The sequence below is a fragment of the Zosterops lateralis genome (assembly GCF_965231275.1).
Source record: "Zosterops lateralis genome assembly, chromosome: 28".
Classification (NCBI taxonomy): Eukaryota; Metazoa; Chordata; class Aves; order Passeriformes; family Zosteropidae; genus Zosterops; species Zosterops lateralis.
This window is the reverse complement of record NC_139788.1, coordinates 3,451,850-3,479,219: the sequence shown is the minus strand read 5'-3', so window position 1 is coordinate 3,479,219 and position 27,370 is coordinate 3,451,850. Positions and strand designations below refer to the sequence as shown.

Genomic DNA, 27,370 nt, shown 5'->3' with positions numbered 1-27,370 from the left:
GCAGGAGGGATTCAGCTGAGAGCTCAGAGGCTTGAGACCCTAAGGAGACTGTGGGGGCTTCTCATTCCCAGCACAGCTTGGCCACAGCAGGGTGACAGAGGGGACACCCCTTGACTGCAGTCACCTTCCCAGCCTGAAATCTGTAGCTGGAACGGGACAATGGCAGGTACAGGGAGTGTTCTTGGGTTCCCAGGGCTGCCCCCTCTCAGGACAGGGCAGCCAGGGCTGTGTGGGGCCTGGCTGTGGGCAGGAGGGGCTGGCTGGACACGGTGTGGCCGTGACTCAGCACCGGGAGCCGTGGCCACACACACCACAGCTCCCTGCAAGGAGCCCCCGGGGGCCAAATACAGCCTCATGTCACCAGCCCAGTTCACAGCACCCACAGGCAGCAGTCACTGCTCAGTGGATCCCCAAGACACCAACCATTGCTGTGGGACACAGCATGACACAGCCATGCTCCCCCCAGGATGTTCCTCCAGCTCCTCCCCAGGAGCTCCTGCATGGCTCATCCCCAGTGACCCCACCCTGAGGAGCCCAGACTCGGCTCCCAGGCCCCAAGACAAGTCCCCAGCCGTGCAGGAGCAGTGGGGCAGAGCGTGTCTGGCAGCAGCAGCAGCCCTGTCCCAGCCCAGGTCAATGTGAGTGGGTGTCCTGAGCCCGAGGCTGCAGAGATGCAAACACTAATCCAAGTATTAAGTCCCTAAGATCCATGGTTTTATATTCAAAACATCTCACTGAGGAGGTCCTTGATGCTCAGCCACTGCCACTGGTGCTGGCTCTGCTCCAGGGAGTCTTGCACAGATACAGAATGGTTTTTAAACTCATAAAGGCTCAAAGGGCAGCTTGGATTCCTCCAGCCACAGAACTGAAATGTCCCTTGCACATCACATTCCCTAAGCTGATGGATTTTCAGCAGAGATTCAGCTTTCATTAAACACACAAGACCTGGGATACCTGACTTTCACCTGCCAGGAGGGAGAAGGGCATTTATGACAGTGAGAGAGTTAAGTTAGTCAGAGCTTTACACACCAAATCTCAACATGAATCCCAAGAAGATGATTTTAATCTTGGCAGGTCCAAGTGGATGTGGGCAGCACAAGCCACACACCCCAGCTTCGTTGTCCCAAGAGAATCCAAAGCTTTTAAAAGGGGAAGCAAAGACCCGAGGGGTCTGTGGGGATTTCCCAGCACCAGCCATTGTGCATGGCAAGACCTTGGGATAAGGCACCTGCTTGGCTTCTCCTCTGGGTTCCTTTTCTGGAGTTGTCTCCTCCTCATGTTTGTCACCCAAGATACTTTCTTCATGCGTTCTCCACTGGGATTTTTAACATTCCAAGTTTGTTACTTGGAGGCTTTTAATTTGAAGGTTTGTCACTTGGAGGTTTCTTTCTGTTGAACAGCCAGGCACTGCCTGCACTAACTGAGCCCAATAAAGATGTCAGCCCAATATTGGTGGCAATGCCGGCTCCTGTGAACCCCAGCGCACTGATAACCATCGGAATGCCAACCAGTGCCACTCCTGCAGGGAGGACAGAGCAGTGTTAGAGTGCTCTCTGTGACCCACATCTCCCCCTGCCCCCAGCACCAGAAACGGCCTCCCCCCAAAAGCCCCCAAGGACCAGAGCAGGGAGGGAGGGCTGGGGGTGCAGGGACGGGGCCACCCCATGGGCGGCAGGAGAGGAACAGTGTGCAGGGCTGCAGCAGCGGGGACAGGCAGAATTTCAGGCAGGGGCCAGGGCTGCCCCTCCTCCACCCCACCTGCACCCCAATTCTCCCCAGCCCTGCTACGTGCAGCCCCCAGCCCAGCCCAGCCCAGCACCACACGGGGCTGGGACAGGCCAGGGAACCCGAGTGCTGCTCATCCAGTGCCACACTCTCACCTGCTCCCACTGTGGCTCCAATGACAGCTCCAATGGCTTTCCCATTATTCCCTGAGAAAGAAAAAGGCAGGAGGGCAGGAAGGGCAGCAGCACGCACAGCAAAGCTCCCCTGAGCAGAGCTGAGCACTCTGTGCCAGGCAGAGCAGGATCCCAGAGGCAGCAGCAGCTCCTCCAGCCTCCCCCTTCCTTCATCTCCCCCAGCCCCTCAAGACCCCTGGGAAGAGGCCACTGCTGGGGTGGGTCCCACTGCCCCCCAGGCTGGGAGGAGAAGGGAGAAGGGGCACAGCCCAGAGTGCCCACACTCCCTGCTGGGACACAGGGCACGTGTCAGCCCCGTCTGTCACCTGCCACCAGCACTAGATGAATCAGAGTTCATAACAAACCCACCCACTCCCTTGCCAACCCCTCCCTGTGCAGGAAGAGAGAGAGCAGGGCTGGAAACACTCACCACTGGGATTCCTTTCTGTAGCACAGCCAATCCCAAGGCACTTAACAGGTACCCGGGCCCCACTGCACACCCACCACCACTACAGCCCCTGCAATGCACTTTTGCTCTCAGGGCATCTATCACTCCAGCACATGCCCAGCTCTTCAGAGGGTGGCCAAACTGCTGGGGCTTCCCAGTGCCTACCAGGCTGCCTGGCTGGGATCTTGGGATCAGGCATCTGCTTGGCTTCTCTTGAGAAGTCACAGAGAATGACAGACTGGACTAGATTGGAAAAGACCCTTGAGGCCATCAAGTCCAACCTATGACCTAACACCTCCTCATCAACTAAACCATGGCAATGAGTGCCATGTCCAGGCTTTCTTTCAACATGTCCACGGATGGTGACTCCACTTTCTCCTTGGGCAGATGATTCCAGTGCCCAATCTGTCTTTCCATGAAGAATTATTTTCCTGATGTCTAACCTAAACTTCCCCTGCACTTTACCTGGACTAGCCTCATCCTTGGATTCATCACCAGCATTTGTCTCATCCCTAGACTCTTCATCTGAATTTGTCTGCTTCTTAGACTCATCACCACGATTTTTGTCATCCTTAGATTCCTCATCTGAATTTGTCTCCTTCTTGCATCTCTCATCTGCATTTGGCTTCTTCTTGGACATCTTGCCAGAGTCTCCTGCACTGAGTGACAGCAGGACAGATGTCAGCACAATTTTGGCACCAAGAGAGAAAACTTCAGCTCCAGGCCAGTGCTGCCCCTCCCTCACAGCAGCCCCCTGAGTCTCTCTGGCCCCAGCACTCACAGCCCCCCAGCCTGGCAGTGAACCCGAGTTCCAGTCCTTTACCTGCTCGAGCAACTGCTCCAGTGGCAGCTCCTTTGCCTCTGTCTCTCGGCGGGGAGGGGAAAAGGCAGGAGGGCAGGAGGGAGTAGAGGAAGAGGAAAAGGAAAAGGAAAATGAAGAGGACAGGAAAGTTCTCCTGCCCCTGTTGCTCATGCTGCCCACAGTGCCCACCTGCCCGCAGTGCCCACCTGCCCGCAGTGCCCACCTGCCCACAGTGCCCACCTGCCCGCAGGGTTCCTCACCTGCCCTCGGTGCCCTTTGCACTGGAACGGTCCCGACGCTCACCCTGGGGCCGCTCCGTCCCAGCCCCACCTGGAAAGAAGGCAGAGCGTGAGTCTTTATTCAGGGGGGGGTCAGATACAGCAAGGAGGGCACAGGACAGAGGTGGGGGTCCCAGCCGGGGCACCACGGGGGTTCCAGACTATAGGGTCGGCACAAACCGAAAGCACAGCCCCAGAACAGCCCCAGCACAACGACCAACAGTTGTGAGGAGTCCTGATGTAGAGGAAGAGAAATCAGCCCAGGGCCCCCCAGCTGCCCTGGCCTAAGCACTGGGCCCCCACCATCCCCCCTAGCAAGGGGGAGCACCCCACGGAGGAGAAGATCCCCCAGATCTCACCTCCCTGCTGCCATCAGGTGTCCCCACACCCAGGGCAGTGCAGGCACTGGGGCCACACAGGGCACCCCAGGCCCTGGACTCTGCTCCCATGGGCACCCCAGGCCCTGGACATGCTGCTGGCACTGCCCTGGGATGCCAAAGCTCAGGGTGCTGGGGAAATGCTGTGCTGCCTTGTTTACCAACACTGTTGCATAATGCATGTATTTGAGGAATGGAATAGAGACAATACAGGAACTGAAACTCAACTGAGTCTGGGGTGAGCCCTGAGGTCACACATGGGGCACAGCACGGGACACACAGCACTTGTGAACCCAGTCTGTCACCTGTCCCTGGCACAAGGTGAATCAAACATAGTTTATAACAAAGTCGTCCAGTGCCTGGATGGGAGCCAGTGACCATGGTGAAGGCAGAGTTTGTACAGGGACTGTGGGGAGCACCTCCTACCCACCCCCAGTCCCGTCATCAGCCTCTGCCCGGTGCAGCCCAGGCGCAGGCACTGCCTGTATGGCCCCTGTGCCCTCAAGCAACTCCGGGGCTCCTCCTGTCTGGGGCTGTGGCCAACCCATGTGTGCCTCAGAGCCAGAGCCGTTGGTGGCTGGAGGGGGCTCAGGTTGGTGTTTGGGGGTTTTGGCTGCCCCTTGTTGGTGAGGGGATGCTCTGGGATGCAGCCAAAGCTGAATGGTTTGAGTGGTGGGGCATGTGGAAGGCTACACCCCAGTAAAGGTCTCCCGAGACTGTGCCAGGGAGTTGGCCTGCAGTGAGCTCATCCATCCCCTTTCTGCTCTCCCTTTCTGCCTCTGGCCACTGCTGCCAGTGGACCAGTGGAGCTCTTGCCACAGAGCAGACACCTGCCTGCACAGCCCCTGATGTCCTCAGCCCTGACCCCGACCCTAGCAGGTCCTGGCTCTTCCCACCACACTGGGCATTTTTCCCTTCACTAGATTTTGGTTGGATTCAAGCCAGCAAGAAATTCAAGGACTGAGTTGGCTCTACAAGAAACCCAGGGTACAGCTCTGTGTTTCCCACCCAGAACAGCCCAGCTCCCTGCCCTCCCCACTCACCGATATTGAAACTGAAGCCATAATACTTGAAATTCATACAGAAGTCGATGGGCTCACCTTTTATCAGTGCTGCAGGGAGGACAGAGCAGTGTTAGGGTGCTCTCTGTGACCCACAGCTCCCTCTGACACCAGCACCAGAACCGGCCTCCCCAAAAGCCCCCAGGGACCAGAGCAGGGAGGGAGGGCTGGGGGTGCAGGGACGGGGACACCCCATGGGCGGCAGGAGAGGAACAGTGTGCAGAGCTGCAGCAGCGGGGACAGGCAGAATTCCAGGCAGGGGCCAGGGCTGCCCCTTCCCTCTCAGCAGCACCACAAGTGAACCCCAAACAGCGTTCAACCCGTGCCAAAATCTCACCTACAAATGCAGGTCTAATGATGATTCCAAATAGGAACACAACGGCAGCTTTAATCAAATCTAAGAAGAAAATAGTCAGATAGGCAGGAGTGGGGAACTGAAGCTGCTCCTGGCTGGAGCCCAGTGCCCTGTGCAGAGCAGGTCAGGGACCCGATGGCAGCAGCAGCTCCTCCAGCCCCACCCTCCTTCAGCCCGGCAGACACCCGGGAGGAGAGGGGAGAAGGGACAAACCCCAGGGTCTCCGTGACATCTCCCCGATCTGTCCCATATCAGGGCCCATGTTCTCACCCCACGAACCACCCAACTTACCCATGGTCGGCTGGCCGAGAGCGAGGGCTGCCTAAACCTGCTCCTTTGGGAAGCAAGAACAAGATGTTACCGTGGGCGGCAGGTGGGCTCGGCGGGTCTTTGCTGCGCTGCACCATCGCCCCCGGCCACCCGCGCCCACCCAGGAGACCCCGGCCCCCTCCCCTCACAAGAGACCCCTCAGCTCCAGCCCCGGCTCCTGCCCAGCCCAGGGCTCGGTGGCTGCTCTGCCGGTGCAGCGAGGTGATCAGCCCCCGTTATTGTCCCCTCTCAGGGAAAGGCGCTGTCCCCAAACACCCACCGTGGGACCGCAGCACCCCAGGCCACCAACCTCTTGTGTGCCTGTTGTGCTCTGAGGATCCAAAGTCTGCAGCAAAGACCGAGATAGGGGGGGTGTGTCCGGACAGCTGATTTTTAAGTATCTGAAACTGCTCGCTCACTTTCACCTTCTCGTTAACTCTTGATGTTGCTGCCTCTGCTAGAGCAGGACTAGAGAGCTCCTGTCCTCGGGCTTGGACCCCGGGGGTGTCCCCGCAGGGAGCCCTTTGCACCTGGACAGGAGGTGTGGGAGATGATGGGGAAGGAGGAGCCGGCTGGGGGCTCCTCAGGCCTGTGCCAGGGCTCCTGGGCCTTCACGGGGCTTTTCCTGAACAGCGAAAACCCCGTGGATCTGGTGAGGGCCCCGGGCAGTCTGAGAGCAGAGCTGCAGCCGCTCCACCTGCCTCCTGTCCACCGGGCAGCCCCAAAAACCAGCCACAGCCCCACCCTGCACCGCCCTTTCTCCTGCTCCCTGCACCCACACAACATATTCCTCTGCTCCCCTGCAGCCTCCAGGACCCCCAAACTCCACATCCCCACATCTGTCCCTGTGCCAGAGCAGTGTTTAAAGGTTGGTGCAGCTGGGCCAGCACAGGGGGGCACCCACCTCCCACAGCCCCACGGCCCTGCCCACCTCCTTTGCCGTGACAGCACCGGGAGCCCTGGCACAGGACCCACAGCTCCCTGCAAGGAGCCTCCGGGTGCCAAGCACAGCCCCACATCAGCAGCCCAGTTCACAGCACCCACAGGCAGCAGTCGCTGCTCAGTGGATCCCCAGGACACCAAGCATTGCTGTGGGGCACAGCATGACACAGCCATGCTCCCCCCAGGATGTTCCTCCAGCACCCCAGGAGTTCCTGCATGGCTCATCCCCAGGGACCCCACCCTGAGGAGCCCAGACACAGCTCCCAGGACCCAAGACAAGTCCCCAGCCCTGCAGGAGCAGTGGGGCAGAGCGTGTCTGGCAGCAGCAGCAGCAGCCCTGTCCCAGCCCAGATCAGTCCTGAGCCCGAGGCTGCAGAGATGCAAACACTAATCCAAGTATTAAGTCCCTAAGATCCATGGTTTTATATTCAAAGCATCTCACTGAGGAGGTCCTTGATCCTCAGCCACTGCCACTGGTGCTGGCTCTGCTCCAGGGAGTCTTGCACAGATACAGAATGGTTTTTAAGCTCATAAAGGCTCAAAGGGCAGCTTGGATTCCTCCAGCCACAGAACTGAAATGTCCATTCCACATGACATTCCCTAAGCTGATAAATTTTCAGCAGACATTCAGCTTTCATTAAAGAAACAAGACCTGGGATACCTGGCTTTCACCTGTTAGGAGGAGAAGGGCATTTATGACTGTGAGGCAGTGAAGTTAACCAGAGCTTTACACACCAAATCTCAGCATAGATCCCAAGAAGATGATTTTAATCTTGGCAGGCCCAAGTGGATGTGGGCAGCACAAGCCACACACCCCAGCTTGGTTCTCCTGATTGGATATGTCTTGGTTGCCTTTGGACATGTCAACAGAGGGGCTTGGGCCTGCCAGTCCTGGGCTTTGTATCCTCTCTTCTGCATAGTTATACCACAAACAGCCAGAGCAATTGGAAAGGTCTTTTTGACCTGCTGGGAGCCAGGCTGCAGCTTTGGAGAGAAGGATGAGGGTGGTGGCACCTGAACTTTCTCCCCAGCTCAGCCACCGACTCATCCCCCAGCCCCAGCCCACACTTCCCGTCACTCCTGAGGATCGATGGCACCTCATGTCTTGTCCCTTCCAATCTGTACCTGGGTTGTACCCTCTGTAAATTGGCCAGACTTCATATGGGGAAGCTTCAGCAGCTTTTAAGCCACAGTTAAAATTGCAGCTGATCACCTGCACAGCAACTCCTGGTGGTTCCCACATGGTGTTCCCAAAAGTCACACTGGTTTTGTTCCTCTGCTGTGAGCTGTGACTCCACACCTGCCCCAAACCGAGTGCAGGGGAACTGGGGGCACCATCAGGGACTGGCTCAGTCCTGGGGACTGAACATCCCCTGTGCTCTGTCACCCTCGAATGCCACCGTCACCCAGGAGCTGCAGAGACACAGAAACACCATCTCTGCTGCAGGCAAAGAACCTTTATTGGCTTCAGGGCACTCCCTGCTCAGGAGAATGCAAAGCTTTTAAAAGGGGAGGCAAAGCCCCGAGGGGTCTGTGGGGGTTTCCCAGCACCAGCCATTGTGCATGGCAAGGCTTGGGATCAGGTACCTCCTTGGGTTCTCTTGGGTTCCTTGTCTGCAGTGGTCTCCTCCTCATGTTTGTCACTCAAGTTACTTTGTCTTGTGTTTTTCACTTGGATTTTCATCCTTTTTTAGGTTTGTCACTTGGAGGTCTCTTTCACTCGGACACACAGGCACCGCTTGCTGCACCAGCTGAGCCCAGGGCAGCTGTCAGCCCAATTTTGGTACCAAGAGAGAAACCTGCAGCTCCTGCAAAGACAGAACGAGCTATGAAGTCCCAGGAGCATCGAGGCTGCCTGCTGAGGGACCGAGCACTGGGCACAGCCAGCCAACGACTCCTCCTGGGCAGCCAGAACCCAGAGAGCTCAGAGCAATTCAGACCAGTGAGGAGTTAAAGGGCTGCTTTGGCTCTAGAGCCAGCCCAGGCCACAAGCCTGTGTTCCCAGCCAGGCAGATGAAGCCCAGCTCCCTTGCCCTCCTGTCAGAGTCTGTCCAAGGATGTGATTTGCCTCACAACTGTCTCCAGTGGTTGGGGACTGGGACCCCGAACTCTGAAGGGAGCCCCTGGCCTGGCTGAGGTGGGATGTTTGCCAAGTCTTGGAGGACTGATGTGCATCTCCATGAAAACAGAGTGCAAGAACAATGGAACTGGTTACGGTGGACTGAACCGAGGCTGCCTGTCCCAACTGGTCTGTCCGTACCAGAGGTGGGGTTTGGACCTTGTTCCTGAGCACCAACCTCGACACAGGTGGTCCCTGCCTTGGCTCTGTGCCCCTCGCTTTGGTCCCAGCCTTGACCAACCTATAAAGACTCTGGAGACCCCGCTCACTTTTGTGATCACCCCACTGGAGAAGATCACGTCTATGGGCATCTCTACCCCTCGAGGACTCGTCCCTCCACGTTGGTAGCTATAACCCCCTTCCCCTCTTTCTCTCTCTTCCTCACTATTCTCTATTTTCTCTCCCCACTATCGCATTTGTTGGCACTAAATAAAGGTGCATTTTTTGTTTAAGTAAACTGAGTTGTGCCCCGCTGTGTCTTTTGCGCTCTGAGATCCCTAAAACGAACCATCAGGTTCCCCGCATATGTTTGCGGGCCCTGACACCTCCCCACTCACCGATCGACTGCAGCACGGCCACGGTGCTGCCGGCGGCCACTCCCCCGCCGTTGGCGATGGCAGCTGCCGACATCATCTTGGCAGCGATGGAGCCGGCAGCGATGCCAGCTCCTGTGAACCCCAGAGCGCCGATTGCCACCGGGAGGCCAAACAGTGCCAATCCTGCAGGGAGGACAGAGCAGTGTTAGGGTGCTCTCCATGACCCACATCTCCCTCTGACACCAGCACCAGAACCAGCCTCCCTAAAAGCCCCCAGGGACCAGAGCAGGGAGAGAGGGCTGGGGGTGCAGGGACGGGGACACCCCATGGGCGGCAGGAGAGGAACAGTGTGCAGGGCTGCAGCAGCGGGGACAGGCAGAATTCCAGCAGAATTCCTCCACCCCACCTGCACCCCAATTCTCCCCAGCCCTGCTACGTGCAGCCCCCAGCACAGCCCAGCCCAGCCCAGCACCACACGGGGCTGGGACAGACCAGGGAACCCGAGCGCTGCTCATCCAGTGCCACACTCTCACCTGCTCCCACTGTGGCTCCAATGACAGATCCAATGGCATTACTCCCTGAGAAAGAAAAAGGCAGGAGGGCAGGAAGGGCAGCAGCACGCACAGCAAAGCTCCCCTGAGCAGAGCTGAGCACTCTGTGCCAGGCAGAGCAGGATCCCAGAGGCAGCAGCAGCTCCTCCAGCCTCCCCCTTCCTTCATCTCCCCCAGCCCCTCAAGACCCCTGGGAAGAGGCCACTGCTGGGGTGGGTCCCACTGCCCCCCAGGCTGGGAGGAGAAGGGAGAAGGGGCACAGCCCAGAGTGCCCACACACCCAGCCCTGCCCTGCCCTGCCCTGCCCTGCCCTGTCTGCCACACCCACAACCCCAGAACAGCAGGGGACACACGGCACGGGTCAGCCCCGTCTGTCCCCTGCAGTGCCCATATGGCCCCTGTGCCCGCAGCCACCTCTGAGCTCCCCCTGTTTGGAGCCGTGGCCAACCCATGAGTGCCTTGGACCCAGAGCCCCTCAGGGGCTGGAGGCTGCTCAGGCTGGTGTTTTGGAGGGGGGTGGCTGCCCCTTGTGGGTGAGGGGATCCTCCAGGAGGCAGTTAAGGGGCAGTATTTTGGGGGCAAGGGCAGGGGAGGGGGGGGTGGCACTTGAAAATGTGCACGCCAGCAAGGGTCTCCTCAGTCTGTGCCAGAGAGTTGGCCTGCAGTGAGCTCTGCTCCCTAAGCAAACCCAGCCCCTTTCTGCTCTTTCTTTCCATCTCTGGCCACTGCTGCCAGTGAACACAGGAGTTGTTGCCACAGAGCAGACACCTGCCTGCACAGCCCCTGATGCCCTCAGCCCTGACCCCGACCCAAGCAGGTCCTGGCTCTTCTCACCACATTGGGATTGATCCCAATCCCACAGTTTGGGAACATTCAGACCAGTGAGGAGTTGAAGGGTTGGTTTGGCTTCAGAGTAGACCCAGGGTACAGCCCCGTGTTCCCACCCAGCACAGCCCAGCTCCCTGCCCTGCCCACTCACCATCATCACAATTTCCACCCCTGGCATTCCTGGTCTGATCGTTTGCTGCTGCTGCTGCAGGGAGGACAGAGCAGTGTTAGGGTGCTCTCTGTGACCCACATCTCCCCCTGACACCAGCACCAGAACCGGCCTCCCCAAAAGCCCCCAGGGACCAGAGCAGCGAGGGAGGGCTGGGGGTGCAGGGACGGGGACACCCCATGGGCGGCAGGAGAGGAACAGTGTGCAGGGCTGCAGCAGCGGGGACAGGCAGAATTCCAGGCAGGGGCCAGCGCTGCCCCTTCCCTCTCAGCAGCTCCCCAAGTGAAGCCAAACACTGCTCATCCCATGCCAAACTCTCACCTCCAACTGTAGATCCAATGATGAGTACAGTGACGATTGCAACGGTGACAACTCCTCCACCTAAGGAGAAAAATGGCAGAAGTTGGGTAGGAGTGTGGGCACTAAAGTTGTTCCCGGCTGCAGCCCAGCACCCTGTGCAGAGCAGGGCAGGGACCCGATGGCAGCAGCAGCTACCCCAGTCCATCCCGCCTTCAGCCCTGCAGGCACTCGGGAGGAGAGGGGAGAAGGGACAAACCCCAGAATTCTCGTGCCACCCCCGCAATTTGTCCCATATCAGGGCCCATGTCCCCACCCCACGAACCACCCAACTTACCCATGGTCGGCTGGCTGAGAGCGAGGGCTGCCTAAACCTGCTCCTTTGGGAAGCAAGAACAAGATGTTACCGTGGGCAGCAGGTGGGCTCGGCGGGTCTTTGCTGCGCTGCACCATCGCCCCCGGCCACCCGCGCCCACCCAGGAGACCTCGGCCCCCTCCCCTCACAAGAAGAGACCCCTCAGCTCCAGCCCCGGCTCCTGCCCAGCCCAGGGCTCGGTGGCTGCTCTGCCGGTGCAGCGAGGTGATCAGCCCCCGTTATTGTCCCCTCTCAGGGAAAGGCGCTGTCCCCAAACACCCACCGTGGGACCGCAGCTCCCAGGCCACCAACCTCTTGTGTGCCTGTTGTGCTCTGAGGATCCAATGACTGCCGCAAAGATCAGAGAGTGGGCGTGCGCCTGGTCAGCTGATTTCCGAGAATCCGAAACTGCTCGCTGAGTTTCTGTTTCCCGTTTCCTCTAGATGATGCTGTTTCTGCTAGAGCAGGACTAGAGATCTCCCGTCCTCGGGGTTGGACCCCGGGGGTGTCCCCCAGGTAGCCCTTTGCACCTGGATAGGAGGTGTGGGAGCTGATGGGGAAGGAGGCGCCGGCCGGGGCTCCTCAGACCTGTGCCAGGGCTCCTGTGCCTTCACGGGGCTTTTCCTGAACAGTGAAAACCCCGTGGATCTCGTGAGGGCCCCGGGCAGTCTGAGAGCAGAGCTGCAGCCGCTCCACCTGCCTCCTGTCCCCCGGGCAGCCCCAAAAACCAGCCACAGCCCCACCCTGCACCGCCCTTTCTCCTGCTCCCTGCACCCACACAACATATTCCTCTGCTCCCCTGCAGCTTCCAGGACCCCCAAACTCCACATCCCCACATCTGTCCCTGTGCCAGAGCAGTGGTTGAAGGTTGGTGCAGCTGGGCCAGCACAGGGGGGCACCAACCTCCCACAGCCCCACGGCCCTGCCCACCTCCTTTGCCGTGACAGCACCGGGAGCCCTGGCACAGGACCCACAGCTCCCTGCAAGGAGCCCCCGGGTGCCAAACACAGCCCCACATCAGCAGCCCAGTTCACAGCACCCACAGGCAGCAGTCGCTGCTCAGTGGATCCCCAAGACACCAAGCATTGCTGTGGGGCACAGCATGACACAGCCATGCTCCCCCCAGGATGTTCCTCCAGCACCCCAGGAGCTCCTGCATGGCTCATCCCCAGGGACCCCACCCTGAGGAGCCCAGACTCGGCTCCCAGGCCCCAAGACAAGTCCCCAGCCCTGCAGGAGCAGTGGGGCAGAGCGTGTCTGGCAGCAGCAGCAGCCCTGTCACAGCCCAGATCAATCTTGAGCCCGAGGCTGCAGAGATGTAAACACTAATCCAAGTATTAAGTCCCTATGATCTATGGTTTTATATTCAAAACATCTCACTGAGGAGGTCCTTGATCCTCAGCCACTGCCACTGGTGCTGGCTCTGCTCCAGGGAGTCTTGCACAGATACAGAATGGTTTTTAAACTCATAAAGGCTCAAAGGGCAGCTTGGATTCCTCCAGCCACAGAACTGAAATGTCCATTCCACATCACATTCCCTAAGCTGATGGATTTTCAGCAGAGATTCAGCTTTCATTAAAGAAACAAGACCTGGGATACCTGGCTTTCACCTGTTGGGAGGAGAAGGGCATTTATGACCGTGAGGCAGTGAAGTTAACCAGAGCTTTACACACCAAATCTCAGCATGGATCCCAAGAAGATGATTTTAATCTTGGCAGGTCCAAGTGGATGTGGGCAGCACAAGCCACACACCCCAGCTTGGTTGTTTTTATTTGGATATATCTTGGTTGCCTTTGGACATGTCAACAGAGGGGCTTGGGCCTGCCAGTCCTGGGCTTTGTATCCTCTCTTCTGCATATTTATACCACAAACAGCCAGAGCAATTGGAAAGGTCTTTTTGACCTGCTGGGGGCCAGGCTGCAGCTTTGGAGAGAAGGATGAGGGTGGTGGCACCTGAACTTTCTCCCCAGCTCAGCCACCGACTCATCCCCCAGCCCCAGCCCACACTTCCCGTCACTCCTGAGGATTGATGGCACCTCATGTCTTGTCCCTTCCAATCTGTACCTGGGTCGTACCCTCTGTAAATTGGCCAGACTTCATATGGGAAAGCTTCAGCAGCTTTTAAGCCACAGTTAAAATTGCAGCTGATCACCTGCACAGCAACTCCTGGTGGTTCCCACATGGTGTTCCCAAAAGTCACACTGGTTTTGTTCCTCTGCTGTGGGCTGTGACTCCACACCTGCCCCAAACCGAGTGCAGGGGAACTGGGGGCACCATCAGGGACTGGCTCAGTCCTGGGGACTGAACATCCCCTGTGCTCTGTCACCCTCGAATGCCACCATCACCCAGGAGCTGCAGAGACACAGAAACACCATCTCTGCTGCAGGCAAAGAACCTTTATTGGCTTCAGGGCACTCCCTGCTCAGGAGAATGCAAAGCTTTTAAAAGGGGAGGCAAAGCCCCGAGGGGTCTGTGGGGGTTTCCCAGCACCAGTCATTGTGCATGGCAAGGCTTGGGATCAGCAGCCTGCTTGGGTTCTCTTGGGTTCCTTGTCTGCAGTGGTCTCCTCCTCACGTTTGTCACTCAAGTTACTTTGTTTTGTGTTTGTCACTTGGATTTTCATCCTTTTTTAGGTTTGTCGCTTGGAGGTTTTTTATTTGAAGGTCTGTAACTTAGAGGTTTGATACTTCGATGTTTCTTCCACTTGGACAGCCACGCACCGCCTGCTGCACCAACTGAGCTCAGGACAGATGTCAGCCCAATTTTGGTGCCAAGAGAGAAACCTGCAGCTCCTATAAAGACAGAACGAGGGGTGAAGTCCCAGGAGCATCGAGGCTGCCTGCTGAGGGACCGAGCACTGGGCACAGCCAGCCAAGGACTCCTCCTGGGCAGCCAGAACCCAGAGAGTTCAGAGCAATTCAGACCAGTGAGGAGTTAAAGGGCTGCTTTGGCTCTAGAGCCAGCCCAGGCCACAAGCCTGTGTTCCCAGCCAGGCAGATGAAGCCCAGCTCCCCTGCCCTCCCCACTCACCGATCGACTGCAGCACGGCCACGGTGCTGCCAGCGGCCACTCCTCCACCATTGGCGATGGCAGCTGCCGACATCATCTTGGCAGCGATGGAGCCGGCGGCGATGCCAGCTCCTGTGAACCCCAGCGCACTGATAACCATCGGAATGCCAACCAGTGCCACTCCTGCAGGGAGGACAGAGCAGTGTTAGGGTGCTCTCTGTGACCGACAGCTCCCCCTGACACCAGCACCAGAACCGGCCTCCCCCCAAAAGCCCCCAAGGACCAGAGCAGGGAGGGAGGGCTGGGGGTGCAGGGACAGGGACATCCCATGGGCGGCAGGAGAGGAACAGTGTGCAGGGCTGCAGCAGCGGGGACAGGCAGAATTCCAGGCAGGGGCCAGTGCTGCCCCTCCTCCACCCCACCTGCACCCCAATTCTCCCCAGCCCTGCTACGTGCAGCCCCCAGCACAGCCCAGCCCAGCCCAGCACCACACGGGGCTGGGACAGGCCAGGGAACCCGAGCGCTGCTCATCCCGTGCCACACTCTCACCTGCTCCCACTGTGGCTCCAATGACAGCTCCAATGGCTTTCCGTTTCTTCCCTGAGAAAGAAAAAGGCAGGAGGGCAGGAAGGGCAGCAGCACGCACAGCAAAGCTCCCCTGAGCAGAGCTGAGCACTCTGTGCCAGGCAGAGCAGGATCCCAGAGGCAGCAGCAGCTCCTCCAGCCTCCCCCTTCCTTCATCTCCCCCAGCCCCTCAAGACCCCTGGGAAGAGGCCACTGCTGGGGTGGGTCCCACTGCCCCCCAGGCTGGGAGGAGAAGGGAGAAGGGGCACAGCCCAGAGTGCCCACACGCCCTGCTGGGACACAGGGCACGGGTCAGCCCCGTCTGTCACCTGCCACCAGCACTAGATGAATCAGAGTTCATAACAAACCCACCCACTCCCCTGCCAGCCCCTCCCTGTGCAGGAGAGAGAGCACGGCTGGAAACACTCACCACTGGGATTCCTTTCTGTAGCACAGCCAATCCCAAGGCACTTAACAGGTACCCGGGCCCCACTGCACACCCACCACCACTACAGCCCCTGCAATGCACTTTTGCTCTCAGGGCATCTATCACTCCAGCACATCCCCAGCTCTTCAGAGGGTGGCCAAACTGCTGGGGCTTCCCAGTGCCTACCAGGCTGCCTGGCTGGGATCTTGGGATCAGGCATCTGCTTGGCTTCTCTTGAGAAGTCACAGAGAATGACAGACTGGACTAGATTGGAAAAGACCCTTGAGGCCATCAAGTCCAACCTATGACCTAACACCTCCTCATCAACTAAACCATGGCACTGAGTGCCATGTCCAGACTTTCTTTCAACATGTCCATGGATGGTGACTCCACTGTCTCCTTGGGCAGATGATTCCAGTGCCCAATCTGTCTTTCCATGAAGAATTATTTTCCTGATGTCTAACCTAAACTTCCCCTGCACTTTACCTGGACTACCCTTATCCTTGGATTTGTCACCAGGAGTTGTCTCATCCCCACTTCCTCACCTGATTTTTTCTCCTTTTTAGGCTCACCACCAGGATTTGTCTCATCCTCAGATTCTTCATCTGAATTTGTCTCCTTCTTGCATCTCTCATCTGCATTTGGCTTCTTCTTGGACATCTTGCCAGAGTCTCCTGCACTGAGTGACAGCAGGACAGATGTCAGCCCGATTTTGGTACAAAGAGAGAAACCTTCAGCTCCAGGCCAGTGCTGCCCCTCCCTCACAGCAGCCCCCTGAGTCTCTCTGGCCCCAGCACTCACAGCCCCCCAGCCTGGCAGTGAACCCGAGTTCCAGTCCTTTACCTGCTCGAGCAACTGCTCCAGTGGCAGCTCCTCTGTCTCTGTCTCTCGGCGGGGAGGGGAAAAGGCAGGAGGGCAGGAGGGAGTAGAGGAAGAGGAAAAGGAAAAGCAAAATGAAGAGGACAGGAAAGTTCTGCTGCCCCTGCTGGTCATGCTGCTCACAGTGCCCACCTGCCCACAGTGCCCACCTGCCCGCAGTGCCCACCTGCCCACAGTGCCCACCTGCTCACAGTGCCCACCTGCCCGCAGTGCCCACCTGCCCGCAGGGTTCCTCACCTGCCCTCAGTGTCCTTTGGACTGGAACGGTCCCGACGCTCGCCCTGGGGCCGCCCCGTCCCAGCCATGCCCATAAAGGGGGCAGAGCTTGAGTGTTTATTCAGGGCGGGGGGGGGGGTCAGATACAGCAAGGAGGGCACGGGACAGAGGTGGGGGGCCCTGCCGGGCACCAGGCGGGTTCCAGAGTGTGGGGTGACGGCAGACAAGTTCCAGGGTCCCGCTGTGTACCGGGGGGTCACTGCACGGCAGCCAAACCACAGCCCTGTTGGGAGCCTTGGTGGCTGTCGCAGCTTAACCCCAGCGAGCCCCGAGCACCGCGCAGCCGCTCGCTCATCACCCCCACCCCTCCACCCCGCGTCGGGATCAGGGAGAGAGGGGAAAGCTAAAAGCCAGAAAACTCTTGGGTTGAAATAAAGAGTTTAATAGGGAAAGAAAAAGCCGTGCACGCAAGCAAAGCACACCCAGGAATTCATTCCCTGCTTCCCGTGGGCAGGGAGGGATTCGGCACCTCCAGGAGAGCAGGACCCCGTAGGAATAGAAACGCCATCATTGCAAATGTCCCCTCCTTTGTCCACTCATTTTATGTCACACGGTCTGGGATATCCCACTGGTCAGTTGGGGTCACCTGTCGCTGTCAGGTCTCCTCCCAACCTGCCCCGCACCCCCAAATCCCTCCCCAGCGTGGCCGTGGGAGGGGCAGGAAAGGCCTCGGCTCTGGGCCAGCTCAGCACTAACCAAACACCTCTGTATCATCAGCCCTGGGCTCGGCACAATCCCAAAGCACAGCCCCAGAGCAGCCCCGGGAGGAAAATCAACTTGAGCCCAGCCCCAGGACAACGACCAACAGTTGTGAGGAGTCCTGAGGAAGAGGAAGAGAAATCAGCCCAGGGCCCCCCAGCTGCCCTGGTTTAAGCACAGGGCCCCCACCATCCCCCCTAGCAAGGGGGAGCACCCCACGGAGGAGCAGATCCCCAGATCTCACCTCCCTGCTGCCATCAGGTGTCCCCACACCCAGGACAGTGCAGGCAGTGGGGCCACACAGGGCACCCCTGGACCTGGACTCTGCTCCCATGGGCACCCCAGGCCCTGGACATGCTGCTGGCACTGCCCTGGGATGCCAAAGCTCAGGGTGCTGGGGAAATGCTGTGCTGCCTTGTTTACCAACACTGTTGCATAATGCATGTATTTGAGGAATGGAATAGAGACAATACAGGAACTGAAACTCAGCTGAGTCTGGGGTGAGCCCTGAGGTCACACATGGAGCACAGCACGGGACACACAGCACTTGTGAACCCAGTCTGTCACCTGTCCCTGGCACAAGGTGAATCAAACATAGTTTATAACAAAGTCGTCCAGTGCCTGGATGGGAGCCAGTGACCATGGTGAAGGCAGAGTTTGTACAGGGACTGTGGGGAGCACCTTCTGCCCACCCCCAGTCCCATCATCAGCCTCTGCCCGGTGCAGCCCAGGCACAGGCACTGCCTGTATGGCCCCTGTGCCTGCAGCCACCCCCGAGCTCCTTGTGTTTGGGGCCGTGGCCAACCCATGTGTGCCTCGGACCCAGAGCCCCTTGGCACCTGGAGAGTGCTCAGGCTGGTGTTTTGGGGGGTTTTGGCTGCCCTTTGTGGGTGAGGGGATGCTCCAAGATGCAGCTGAGGCTCAGTGGTTTGGGCTGTGGGGGCACCTGGGGAGCTGCACCTGTGAGGAGCTGGGGGCACAGCCAAGGACCACGTCCTGTGAGCCCACAGGGGCCAGCACAGATGGATGGCAGAGATGGGATTCCACTGGGGGAATGGCTCAGCCCTGTCTCTTGGCTTGGCGGGGATCCCCCTGATGCTGCTGCTGCATTGGGTAAGGATGCACCAACATGTTTCCCTACCCTCCTGCAGGCCCCAGGACTCCCAAACTCCACATCTGTCCCTGTGCCAGAGCAGTAGTTGAAGGTTGGTGCAGCTGGGCCTGTGTAGGGGGTTGCCCACCCCTCACACCCCCATGCCCCTGCCCACCTACTTTGCAGTGGCTCAGTATTAGTACCACTAACTAGTATTAGTGGCACAGGCACCACAGCTCCCTGCAAGGGAGCCCCTGGGTGCCAAGCACAGCCTCACATCACTGGCCCAGCTCACTACACACACGGGCAGCAGAGTCAGTGCTCAAGCCACCCCCAAGACCCCAAGCATTGTTGTGAGCCACCACTGTTAGCACTGAAGCTCATAATCACAGAATGATAATATGCAGGTGCTTTTTATTGAAGAGCTCTGGGAATCGGGGTACAGGATACAGACCCAAATCTGACTCAGACATGGATTCAAAATTTTGTACCCTTTTGTCGTATAGCTACATATTAATTAATAAACCCATATTGCTCTATTGCATGAATTTTTGTAGTTTTCATCAGGCCCCCCAAACATCGATTTTCATGATTATTAAATAATAATCATATTCAAGTACCAAACAATCATTACATTTAACAAACATATCATGATGATTATGCAGATGCAGTTTCTTCTCTACATGATCTAGTAAAGACAAAACCTAACTTTTGTTTCGAGGGCCTATGTAGTTTTGGTTTCCTTCCCAGGCCTATCCAGGAACAACCTTTCTTTCCACCTCCCCTGAATCTATTGTACACAATTCCCGTGATTTTTAGAAGTATTTTAACTCTGTGCTATCACCACCTCAGCCATGCTCCCCCCAGGATGTTCCTCCAGCTCCTCCCCAGGAGCTCCTGCATGGCTCATCCCCAGGGACCCCACCCTGAGGAGCCCAGACACGGCTCCCAGGACCCAAGACAAGTCCCCAGCCCTGCAGGAGCAGTGGGGCAGAGCGTGTCTGGCAGCAGCAGCAGCCCTGTCCCAGCCCAGGTCAATGTGAGTGGGTGTCCTGAGCCCGAGGCTGCACAGATGCACCCACTTCAGCCCTGGGGCTCTGCCGGCCCTGCAGTGCAGTGCCCTGCTGCCCTGAGGATTTGCTGTAGCACTGCCGGGGTGCCAGGGACTGCCAGGGCTCTCAGGGCTCAGGGGGAGGCAGCCCCTGGCTGTGCAGGGGGACAGGGAGCAAGGCTGCAAATGCTGCCTGCTGCAAGCCCTTGCTAGAGCACAGCAAATGCCCAGGTGTGGGGCAGGTACCTGAGCCATGACACACACCAAGGATCACCACACACACCCCACACCAGCAATGCACTTTTATTAGGCTTTCAAAACATTGATGGCTCAAGCAAATCCAGATCTCTTAAAAAGGTGGCTGTGGGTCAGCGGGGCATTCCCATTTCCAGCAGTGGGAAGACACAAATCAGGCTGCTTGGAAAGAAGCAAATGTGCTTCTGATCACTGGTAGTGGTATTCAGGAGTTCTTCTCTGGACAGCACGGCTTTGGCTTTGGCTGCTGATTGAAGGTTGGTCTGTTTCTATTTTCCCTATAAAGACAGGAGTGTCATGTCCCAAAAGCATCGAGGCCTCCTGCTGATGGACAAGCACGAGGCAGGGACAGCCAGCAATGTCTCTCCAGCAAGGGTCTCCTCAGTCTGTGCCAGAGAGTTGGCCTGCAGTGAGCTCTGCTCCCTGAGCACATGCAACTCCCTTCTGCTCTTCCTTTCTGCCTCTGGCCACTGCTGCCAGTGGACCAGTGGAGTTGTTGCCACAGAGCAGACACCTGCCTGCACAGCCCCATATGCCCTCAGCCCTGACCCCGACCCCAGCAGGTCCTGGCTCTTCCCACCACATTGGGATTGATCCCTATCCCACAGTTTGGGCACATTCAGATCAGTGAGGAGTTCAACTGCTGCTTTGGCTTCAAAGCAAATCAGCACATCCAGCTCTCCTGTCCTTCCCACTCACCAACATGGAGATGTCCAACCTCGACATTCACGTTCATAGCCACGTTCATAGTCCGTCTCCTTCCTTCCAGTGCAGGGAAGACAGAGCAGAGTTAGGGTGCTCTCCATGACCCACATCTCCCCCTGACACCAGCACCAGAACCAGCCTCCCCAAAAGCCCCCAGGGACCAGAGCAGGGAGGGAGGGCTGGGGGTGCAGGGACGGGGACACCCCATGGGCGGCAGGAGAGGAACAGTGTGCAGGGCTGCAGCAGCGGGGACAGGCAGAATTCCAGGCAGGGGCCAGTGCTGTCCCCTCCCTCTCAGCAGCTCCCCAGGTGAAGCCGAGCGCTGCTAATCTCATGCCAGACTCTCACCTACAAGTACAAGTCCCACGGCGACTCCCAGAAGAAATATGACAGCAATTGGAGGTAAGGCTAGGGAAGAAAATGTCAGATAGGCAGGAGTGGGGAACTGAAGCTGCTCCCGGCTCGATCCCAGTGCCCTGTGCCAGACAGGGCAGGACCCGGTGGCAGCATCAGCTCTGCCAGCCCATCCCTCCTTCAGCCCTGCAGACAGCCGGGAGGAGAGGGGAGACGGGACAAACCCCAGAGTCCCCTCACAGCCCTCCATCCCACTGCAGGTCCCGTGTCCCCGACCAGCGAGTCCCCCAACTTACCCATGGTCGTCTGGGCAAAAGCAGAGCTGTGATGAGTCTGCTCTAAGCCTGGTCCTTTGGAAAGCAAGAACCAGATTTTTGTCGTGGGAGGGAGGCGGGGCACGAGAGGCTCTGCTGCCCTGCACGATCACCCCCAGCCACGCTCTCCCACCCAGCAGGACTCCCCCTCCCCTCACAAGAGACTCCACTTTTTCCAGCCCAGACTCCTGCCCAGCCCAGGGCTCGGTGGCTGCTCTGCTGGTTCAGTGAGATGAGCAGCCCCCGTTATTGTCCCTCCTCAGAGAAAGGTGCTGTCCCCAAACACCCACCTCGGGACCGCGGCACTCCAGGCCACCAACCTCGGCTGTTTCTACTGTGCTCTGCAGAGCCGAGGGCTGCCGCTAAAATCCAGCTGGGCTGTGTCCGGGAGATCAGCTGATTTTCGATAAGTCCTAGGACTGATTTTTAGTTTCACTTTTCCTCCTGATGATGTTGTCTTCACTAATAAATGGCTGCGAATCTCCTGCCCTCGAGTGTCGGACCCTGCGGTGTCCCCCAGGGAGCCCTTTCGCCCCGGACGGGAGGTGTGGGAGCTGATGGGGAAGGAGGCGCCGGGCCGGGGCTCCTGGGCCTTCATGGGGCTTTTCCCAAGTGGTGAAACCCCGCGGATCTGGTGAGGGCCCCGGGCAGTCTGAGAGCAGAGCTGGAGCCGCTCCACCTGCCTCCTGTCCACCGGGCAGCCCCAAAAACCAGCCAAAGCCCCACCCTGCACCGCCCTTTCTCCTGCCCCCCTTCACTCTCCAGGACCCCCAAACTCCACATCCCCACATCTGTCCCTGTGCCAGAGCAGTGGTTGAAGGTTGGTGCAGCTGGGCCAGCACAGGGGGGCACCCACCTCCCACAGCCCCACGGCCCTGCCCACCTCCTTTGCCGTGACAGCACCGGGAGCCCTGGCACAGGACCCACAGCTCTCTGCAAGGAGCCCCCGGGTGTCAAACACAGCCCCACATCACTGGCCCTGCACCCACAGGCAACAGACTCACAACTCAATCTCCCCCCCTGAGACCCCAACCACCTCTGTGAGCCACCAGTGTGGCTGCCAGCACAGCCATGCTCCCCGCAGGATGTTCCTCCAGCACCCCAGGAGCTCCTGCATGGCTCATCCCCAGTGAGCCCACCCTGAGGAGCCCAGACACGGCTCCCAGGCCCCAAGACAAGTCCCCAGCCCTGCAGGAGCAGTGGGGCAGAGCGTGTCTGGCAGCAGCAGCAGCCCTGTCACAGCCCAGGTCAATGTGAGTGGGTGTCCTGAGCCCGAGGCTGCACAGATGCACCCACTTCAGCCCTGGGGCTCTGCCGGCCCTGCAGTGCAGTGCCCTGCTGCCCTGAGGATTTGCTGTAGCACTGCCGGGGTGCCAGGGACTGCCAGGCCTCTCAGGGCTCAGGGGGAGGCAGCCCCTGGCTGTGCAGGGGGACAGGGAGCAAGGCTGCAAATGCTGCCTGCTGCAAGCCCTTGCTGGAGCACAGCAAATGCCCAGGTGTGGGGCAGGTACCTGAGCCATGACACACACCAAGCATCAAACACACACCCACACCAGCAAGGTGCTTTTATTGAGCTTTCAAAGCATTGATGGCTCAAGGCAATCCAAATCTGTTAAAGGCACAACTGCAGGTCTTCAGTGCGGCAGTTGATAGACGCAAACCAGGAAGGAAGCAAATCTGTTTCTGTTCCGTGTAAGTAGTAATCAACAGGTCTTCTCAACATCAAAGCATTGGCTGCTGTTTGCAGAACCATCCTTTTTTTTTTTTTTTTTCTTCCCTATAAAGAGAGGAGAGTCATGTCCCAGAAGCATCGAGGCCTCCTGCTGATGGACAAGCACGAGGCAGGGACAGCCAGCAATGTCTCTCCAGCAAGGGATTCCTCAGTCTGTGCCAGAGAGTTGGCCTGCAGTGAGCTCTGCTCCAGGAGCACACCCAGGCCCTTTCTGCCCTCCCTTTCTGCCTCTGGCCACCGCTGCCAGTGGACCACTGGAGTTGTTGCCACAGAGCAGACACCTGCCAGCACAGCCCCCGATGCCCTCAGCCCTGACCCCAGCAGGTCCTGGCTCTTCCCACCACATTGGGATTGATCCCTTTCCCACAGTTTGGGCACAATCAGAGCAGTGAGGAGTTGAAGGGCTGCTTTGGCTGCAGAGTAAGCCCAGGGTACAGCCCCGTATTCCCACCCAGCACAGCCCAGCTCCCTGCCCTCCCCACTCACCAATACGGAAATGTAAACCATTGGGACCCAGATTCAGTTCAATCGTCTGATCCTTTGCCAATCCTGCAGGGAGGACAGAGCAGTGTTAGGGTGCTCTCTGTGACACACATCTCCCCCTGACACCAGCACCAGAACCGACCTCCCCCCAAAAGCCCCCAGGGACCAGAGCAGGGAGGGAGGGCTGGGGCTGCAGGGACGGGGACACCCCATGGGCGGCAGGAGAGGAACAGTGTGCAGGGCTGCAGCAGCGGGGACAGGCAGAATTCCAGGCAGGGGCCAGGGCTGCCCCTTCCCTCTCAGCAACACAAGTGAACCCCAAACAGCACTCAACCTGTGCCAAACTCTCACCTACAAGTGCAGCTCCTAAGCCGGCTCCCAGAAGGAATGCAATGACAACTGGAGGGATGGCTAAGGAGGAAAATGACAGGAGGGCAGGAGTGTGGGCACTGAAGCTCTTCCTGGCTGGAGCCCAGTGCCCTGTGCCGGGCAGGGCAGGACCCTGTGGCAGCATCAGCTCTGCCAGCCCATCCCTCCTTCAGCCCTGCAGACACCCGGGAGGAGAGGGGAGAAGGGACAAACCCCACGGTCTCTGTGCCCCCCGGTACTCACAGTCTCACTCTGGGTCCCCCGACCCTGACCCACGAGCCCCCAACTTACCCATGGTGGCCTGGGGAGGCAGCGAGAGCTGCGAGGAGTCGGCTCGAAGCCTGGTCCTTTGGGAAGCAAGAACACGATTTATATCTTGGGCAGCAAGAGGGGCCTGAGGGGCTCTGGTGCCCTGCAAGACCGTCCCCAGCCACCCTCTCCCACCCAGCAGGACTCCCGGTCTCCTCTAAAGAGAACCCTCTTATCCTAGTCCAGGCTCCTGCCCAGCCCAGGGCTCGGAGGCTGCTCTGCCAGTGCAGCGAGATGAGACCCCCCTGGTACTGTCCCCTCCTCAGAGAAAGTGCTGTCCCCAAACACCCACCGCGGGCGTGCAGCACCCCACACCACCAAACTCTTTTTTGTCCGTTATCTCTGAGGGGCCAAAGTCTGCCGGAAAGGTCTGGCAAGAGAGGACAGAGGTGGCTCAGATGATTACCGAGAATTTGAAATCGCTCGCTCTGTTTCACTTTCTCCGTAACTCTTGATGTTCCTGCCTCTGTTAGAGCGGGGCTGGAGCTCTCCCGTCCTCGGAATCGGAGCCTGGGGCTGTCCCCCAGGGAGCCCTTTCGCCCCGGACGGGAGGTGTGGGAGCTGATGGGGAAGGAGGAGCCGGCCGGGGCTCCTCAGGCCTGTGCCAGGGCTCCTGGGCCTTCACGGGGCTGTTCCCGACCCGTGAAACCCCATGGATCTGGTGAGGGCCCCGGGCAGTCTGAGAGCAGAGCTGCAGCTGCTCCACCTGCCTCCTGTCCATCAGCCCCAAAACCCAGCCAAAGCCCCAACTTGCACCGCCCTTTCTCCTGCCCCCTGCACCCACACAACTCGTTCCCCTGCACCCCTTCACCCCCAGGACCCCCAAACTCCACATCCCCACATCTGTCCCTGTGCCAGAGCAGTGGTTGAAGGTTGGTGCAGCTGGGCCAGCAAAGGGGGGCATCCACCTCCCACAGCCCCACGGCCCTGCCCACCTCCTTTGCCGTGACAGCACCGGGAGCCCTGGCACAGGACCCACAGCTCCCTGCAAGGAGCCTCCGGGGGCCAAGCACAGCCCCACATCACTGGCCCTGCTCACTGCACACACAGGCAGCAGAGTCAGTGCTCAATGTCAGCCCCAAGATGCCAGTCATTGCTGTAAGAGACTACTCTGGCTGCCACCTCAGCCATGGTGCCCCCAGAATGTTCCTCCAGCACCCCAGGAGCTCCAGCTTGGCTTGGCACCAGTGACCAAACACACACACCAAGCATCACCACACACATCCACACCTGCAATGCACTTTTATTAAGCTTTCAAAGCATTGATGGCTCAAGGCAATCCAAATCTGTTAAAGGGGGTGCTGGGGGTCAACAGGGCATTTCCATTTCCAGCATTGGGAAGACATGAATCAGGCTGTTTGGAAGGAATCCAATCTGCTTCTGATCACTGGTAGTGGTAGTCAGGATTTCTTCTCTGGCCAGTATGGCTTTGGTTCCCACCTATAAAGAGAGGAGTGTCAAGTCCCAGAAGCATCGAGGCCTCCTGCTGATGGACAAGCACGAGGCAGGGACAGCCAGCAATGTCTCTCCAGCAAGGGTCTCCTCAGTCTGTGCCAGAGAGTTGGCCTGCAGTGAACTCTGCTCCAGGAGCACATCCAACCCCTTTCTGCTCTTCCTTTCCGCCTCTGGCCACTGCTGCCACTGGACACAGGATTTGTTGCCACAGAGCAGACACCTGCCTGCACAGCCCCTGATGCCCTCAGCCCTGACCCCAACCCCAGCAGGTCCCGGCTCTTCCCACCACATTGGGATTGATCCCAATCCCACAGTCTGGGCACATTCAGACCAGTGAGGAGTTGAAGGACTGCTTTGGCTGCAGAGTAAGCCCAGGGTACAGCCCCGTGTTCCCACCCAGCACAGCCCAGCTCCCTGCCCTCCCTATTCACCAAATTCACCAATACAGAAATACACACCTTTGGGAATCACAATAACATCCCTCATTTGCATCTTTGCTGCTGCTGCTGCAGGGAGGACAGAGCAGTGTTAGGGTGCTCTCTGTGACCCACATCTCCCCCTGACACCAGCACCAGAACCAGCCTCCCCAAAAGCCCCCAGGGACCAGAGCAGGGAGGGAGGGCTGGGGCTGCAGGGACGGGGACACCCCATGGGCGGCAGGAGAGGAACAGTGTGCAGGGCTGCAGCAGCGGGGACAGGCAGAATTCCAGGCAGGGGCCAGTGCTGCCCCTTCCCTCTCAGCAGCACCACAAATGAACCCAAACGCTGCTCATCCCGTGCCAAACTCTTACCGACAGCTGCAGCTCCTACGGTGACGCCCAAAAGGATTATGACCGGAACTGTATGTAAGGATGAGAAGGCAAATGGCAGAAGGACAGGAGTTTGGGCACTGAAGCTCCTCCCGGCTGGAGCCCAGTGCCCTGTGCTGGGCAGGGCAGGGGCCCTGGAGCAGCAGCTCCCCCAGGTCCACCCCTCATCAGCCCTGCAGACACTCAGGAGGAGAGGGGAGAAGAGACAAACCCCAGAGTCCCCGTGCCCCGCTCCCTCAGTCCCTCTGTTGGTCCCGCACCTCCGACCCCGCGATCCCCCCAACTTACTCATGGTCGGCTGGGCAGAAGCGAGAGCTGCGATGAGACTGCTCTAAGCCTGGTACTTTGGAAAGCAAGAAGCAGATTTTTATCTTGGGCAGCAGGAGGGGCACGAAAGGCTCTGCTGCCCTGCAAGATCACCCCCAGCGACTCCTTTCCCACCCCACAGGCTGCCCCCTCCCCTCACAAGAGACCCCTCAGCTCCAGTCCAGGCTCCTGCCCAGCCCAGGGCTCGGTGGCTGCTCTGCTGGTGCAGTGAGATGAGCAGCCCCCGTTATTGTCCCGATCTCAGAGAAAGGTGCTGTCCCCAAACACCCACCTCGGGACCGCGGCACTCCAGGCTGTTTCTACTGTGCTCTGCAGAGCCGAGGGCTGCCGCTAAAATCCAGCTGGGGTATGACCGGGAGGTCAGGTGATTTTCGATAAGTCCTAGGACTGATTTTGAGTTTCACTTTTCCTCCTGATGATGTTGTCTTCACTAATAAATGGCTGCGATTCTCCTGCCCTCGAGTTTCGGACCCTGCGGTGTCCCCCAGGGAGCCCTTTCGCCCCGGATGGGAGGTGTGGGAGCTGATGGGGAAGGAGGAGCAGGGCCGGGGCTCCTCAGGCCTGTGCCAGGGCTCCTGGGCCTTCACGGGGTTTTCTAGAACAGTGAAATCCCGTGGATCTGGTGAGGGTCCCGGGCAGTCTGAGAGCAGAGCTGCAGCTGCTCCACCTGCCTCCTGTCCATCAGCCCCAAAAACCAGCCACAGCCCCAACTTGCACCGCCCTTTCTCCTGCTCCCTGCACCCACACAACGCATTCCTCTTCCCCCCTTCACCCCCCCAGGACCCTCAAACTCCACATCCCCACATCTGTCCCTGTGCCAGAGCAGTGGTTGAAGGTTGGTGCAGCTGGGCCAGCACAGGGGGGCACCCACCTCCCACAGCCCCACGGCCCTGCCCACCTCCTTTGCCGTGACAGCACCGGGAGCCCTGGCACAG

General features: G+C 58.7%; 3 protein-coding genes across 8 annotated transcripts in view; all 3 read right to left on the bottom strand.

Moving 5' to 3' along the window:
• LOC310920015 (interferon alpha-inducible protein 27-like protein 2A) overlaps positions 1 to 27,370 on the bottom strand; it is a 46,228-nt gene that overhangs the window by 10,983 nt on the left and 7,875 nt on the right. Inside the window, exons 1-7 of one of the 3 annotated variants that reach the window (XM_083879693.1) lie at positions 11,609 to 11,787; positions 11,308 to 11,350; positions 10,995 to 11,054; positions 10,656 to 10,709; positions 9,659 to 9,703; positions 9,147 to 9,308; positions 7,926 to 8,278 (exon numbers count right to left, since the gene is read on the bottom strand). In XM_083879693.1, the coding sequence (XP_083735819.1) occupies positions 8,187 to 8,278; positions 9,147 to 9,308; positions 9,659 to 9,703; positions 10,656 to 10,709; positions 10,995 to 11,054; positions 11,308 to 11,311 (417 nt within the window). In that variant the 5' untranslated portion in view covers positions 11,312 to 11,350; positions 11,609 to 11,787 and the 3' untranslated portion in view covers positions 7,926 to 8,186. Of the gene's footprint in view, positions 1 to 7,925; positions 8,279 to 9,146; positions 9,309 to 9,658; positions 9,704 to 10,655; positions 10,710 to 10,994; positions 11,055 to 11,307; positions 11,351 to 11,608 lie in introns of those variants that run through there. The other 2 variants (XM_083879692.1, XR_014591888.1) reach the window with 2 other exon arrangements.
• Positions 1,219 to 16,498, bottom strand: LOC310920016 (uncharacterized protein). Of its 2 annotated transcripts, XM_083879694.1 has the most exons (5): positions 16,422 to 16,498; positions 3,389 to 3,408; positions 2,812 to 3,000; positions 1,881 to 1,931; positions 1,219 to 1,519 (listed from the first exon to the last, which is right to left on the bottom strand). In XM_083879694.1, the coding sequence occupies exons 3-5, from the start codon at positions 2,984 to 2,986 to the stop codon at positions 1,356 to 1,358; spliced, it is 390 nt and encodes a 129-aa protein (XP_083735820.1). In that variant the 5' UTR covers positions 2,987 to 3,000; positions 3,389 to 3,408; positions 16,422 to 16,498; the 3' UTR covers positions 1,219 to 1,355. The 2 variants fall into 2 exon arrangements, 1 of the variants encoding a protein (XP_083735820.1); XR_014591891.1 differs by lacking the exons at positions 3,389 to 3,408; positions 16,422 to 16,498 and adding an exon at positions 3,409 to 3,474.
• LOC310920013 (uncharacterized protein) overlaps positions 13,714 to 27,370 on the bottom strand; it is a 44,065-nt gene continuing 30,408 nt past the window's right edge. For all 3 annotated transcript variants that reach the window (XM_083879688.1, XM_083879690.1, XM_083879689.1), the window contains 3 exons: positions 14,884 to 14,934; positions 14,356 to 14,517; positions 13,714 to 14,117 (listed from right to left, as the gene is read on the bottom strand). In XM_083879688.1, coding sequence (XP_083735814.1) covers positions 13,945 to 14,117; positions 14,356 to 14,517; positions 14,884 to 14,934 — 386 coding nt within the window. In that variant the 3' untranslated portion in view covers positions 13,714 to 13,944. The remainder of the gene's footprint in view (positions 14,118 to 14,355; positions 14,518 to 14,883; positions 14,935 to 27,370) is intronic.

Bases quoted from the DNA above. Each gene is read 5' to 3' on its own strand.
- LOC310920016 (XM_083879694.1), bottom strand. From the start codon at position 2,986: ATGTCCAAGAAGAAGCCAAATGCAGATGAGAGATGCAAGAAGGAGACA. The intron at 1,932-2,811 runs GTAAAGTGCAGG...TTTCTTTCTCAG, and splicing joins CAAGGATGAGGCTAGTCCAG to GGAATAATGGGAAAGCCATT. The intron at 1,520-1,880 runs GTGAGAGTGTGG...TCCTCCCTGCAG, and splicing joins TGGAGCCACAGTGGGAGCAG to GAGTGGCACTGGTTGGCATT.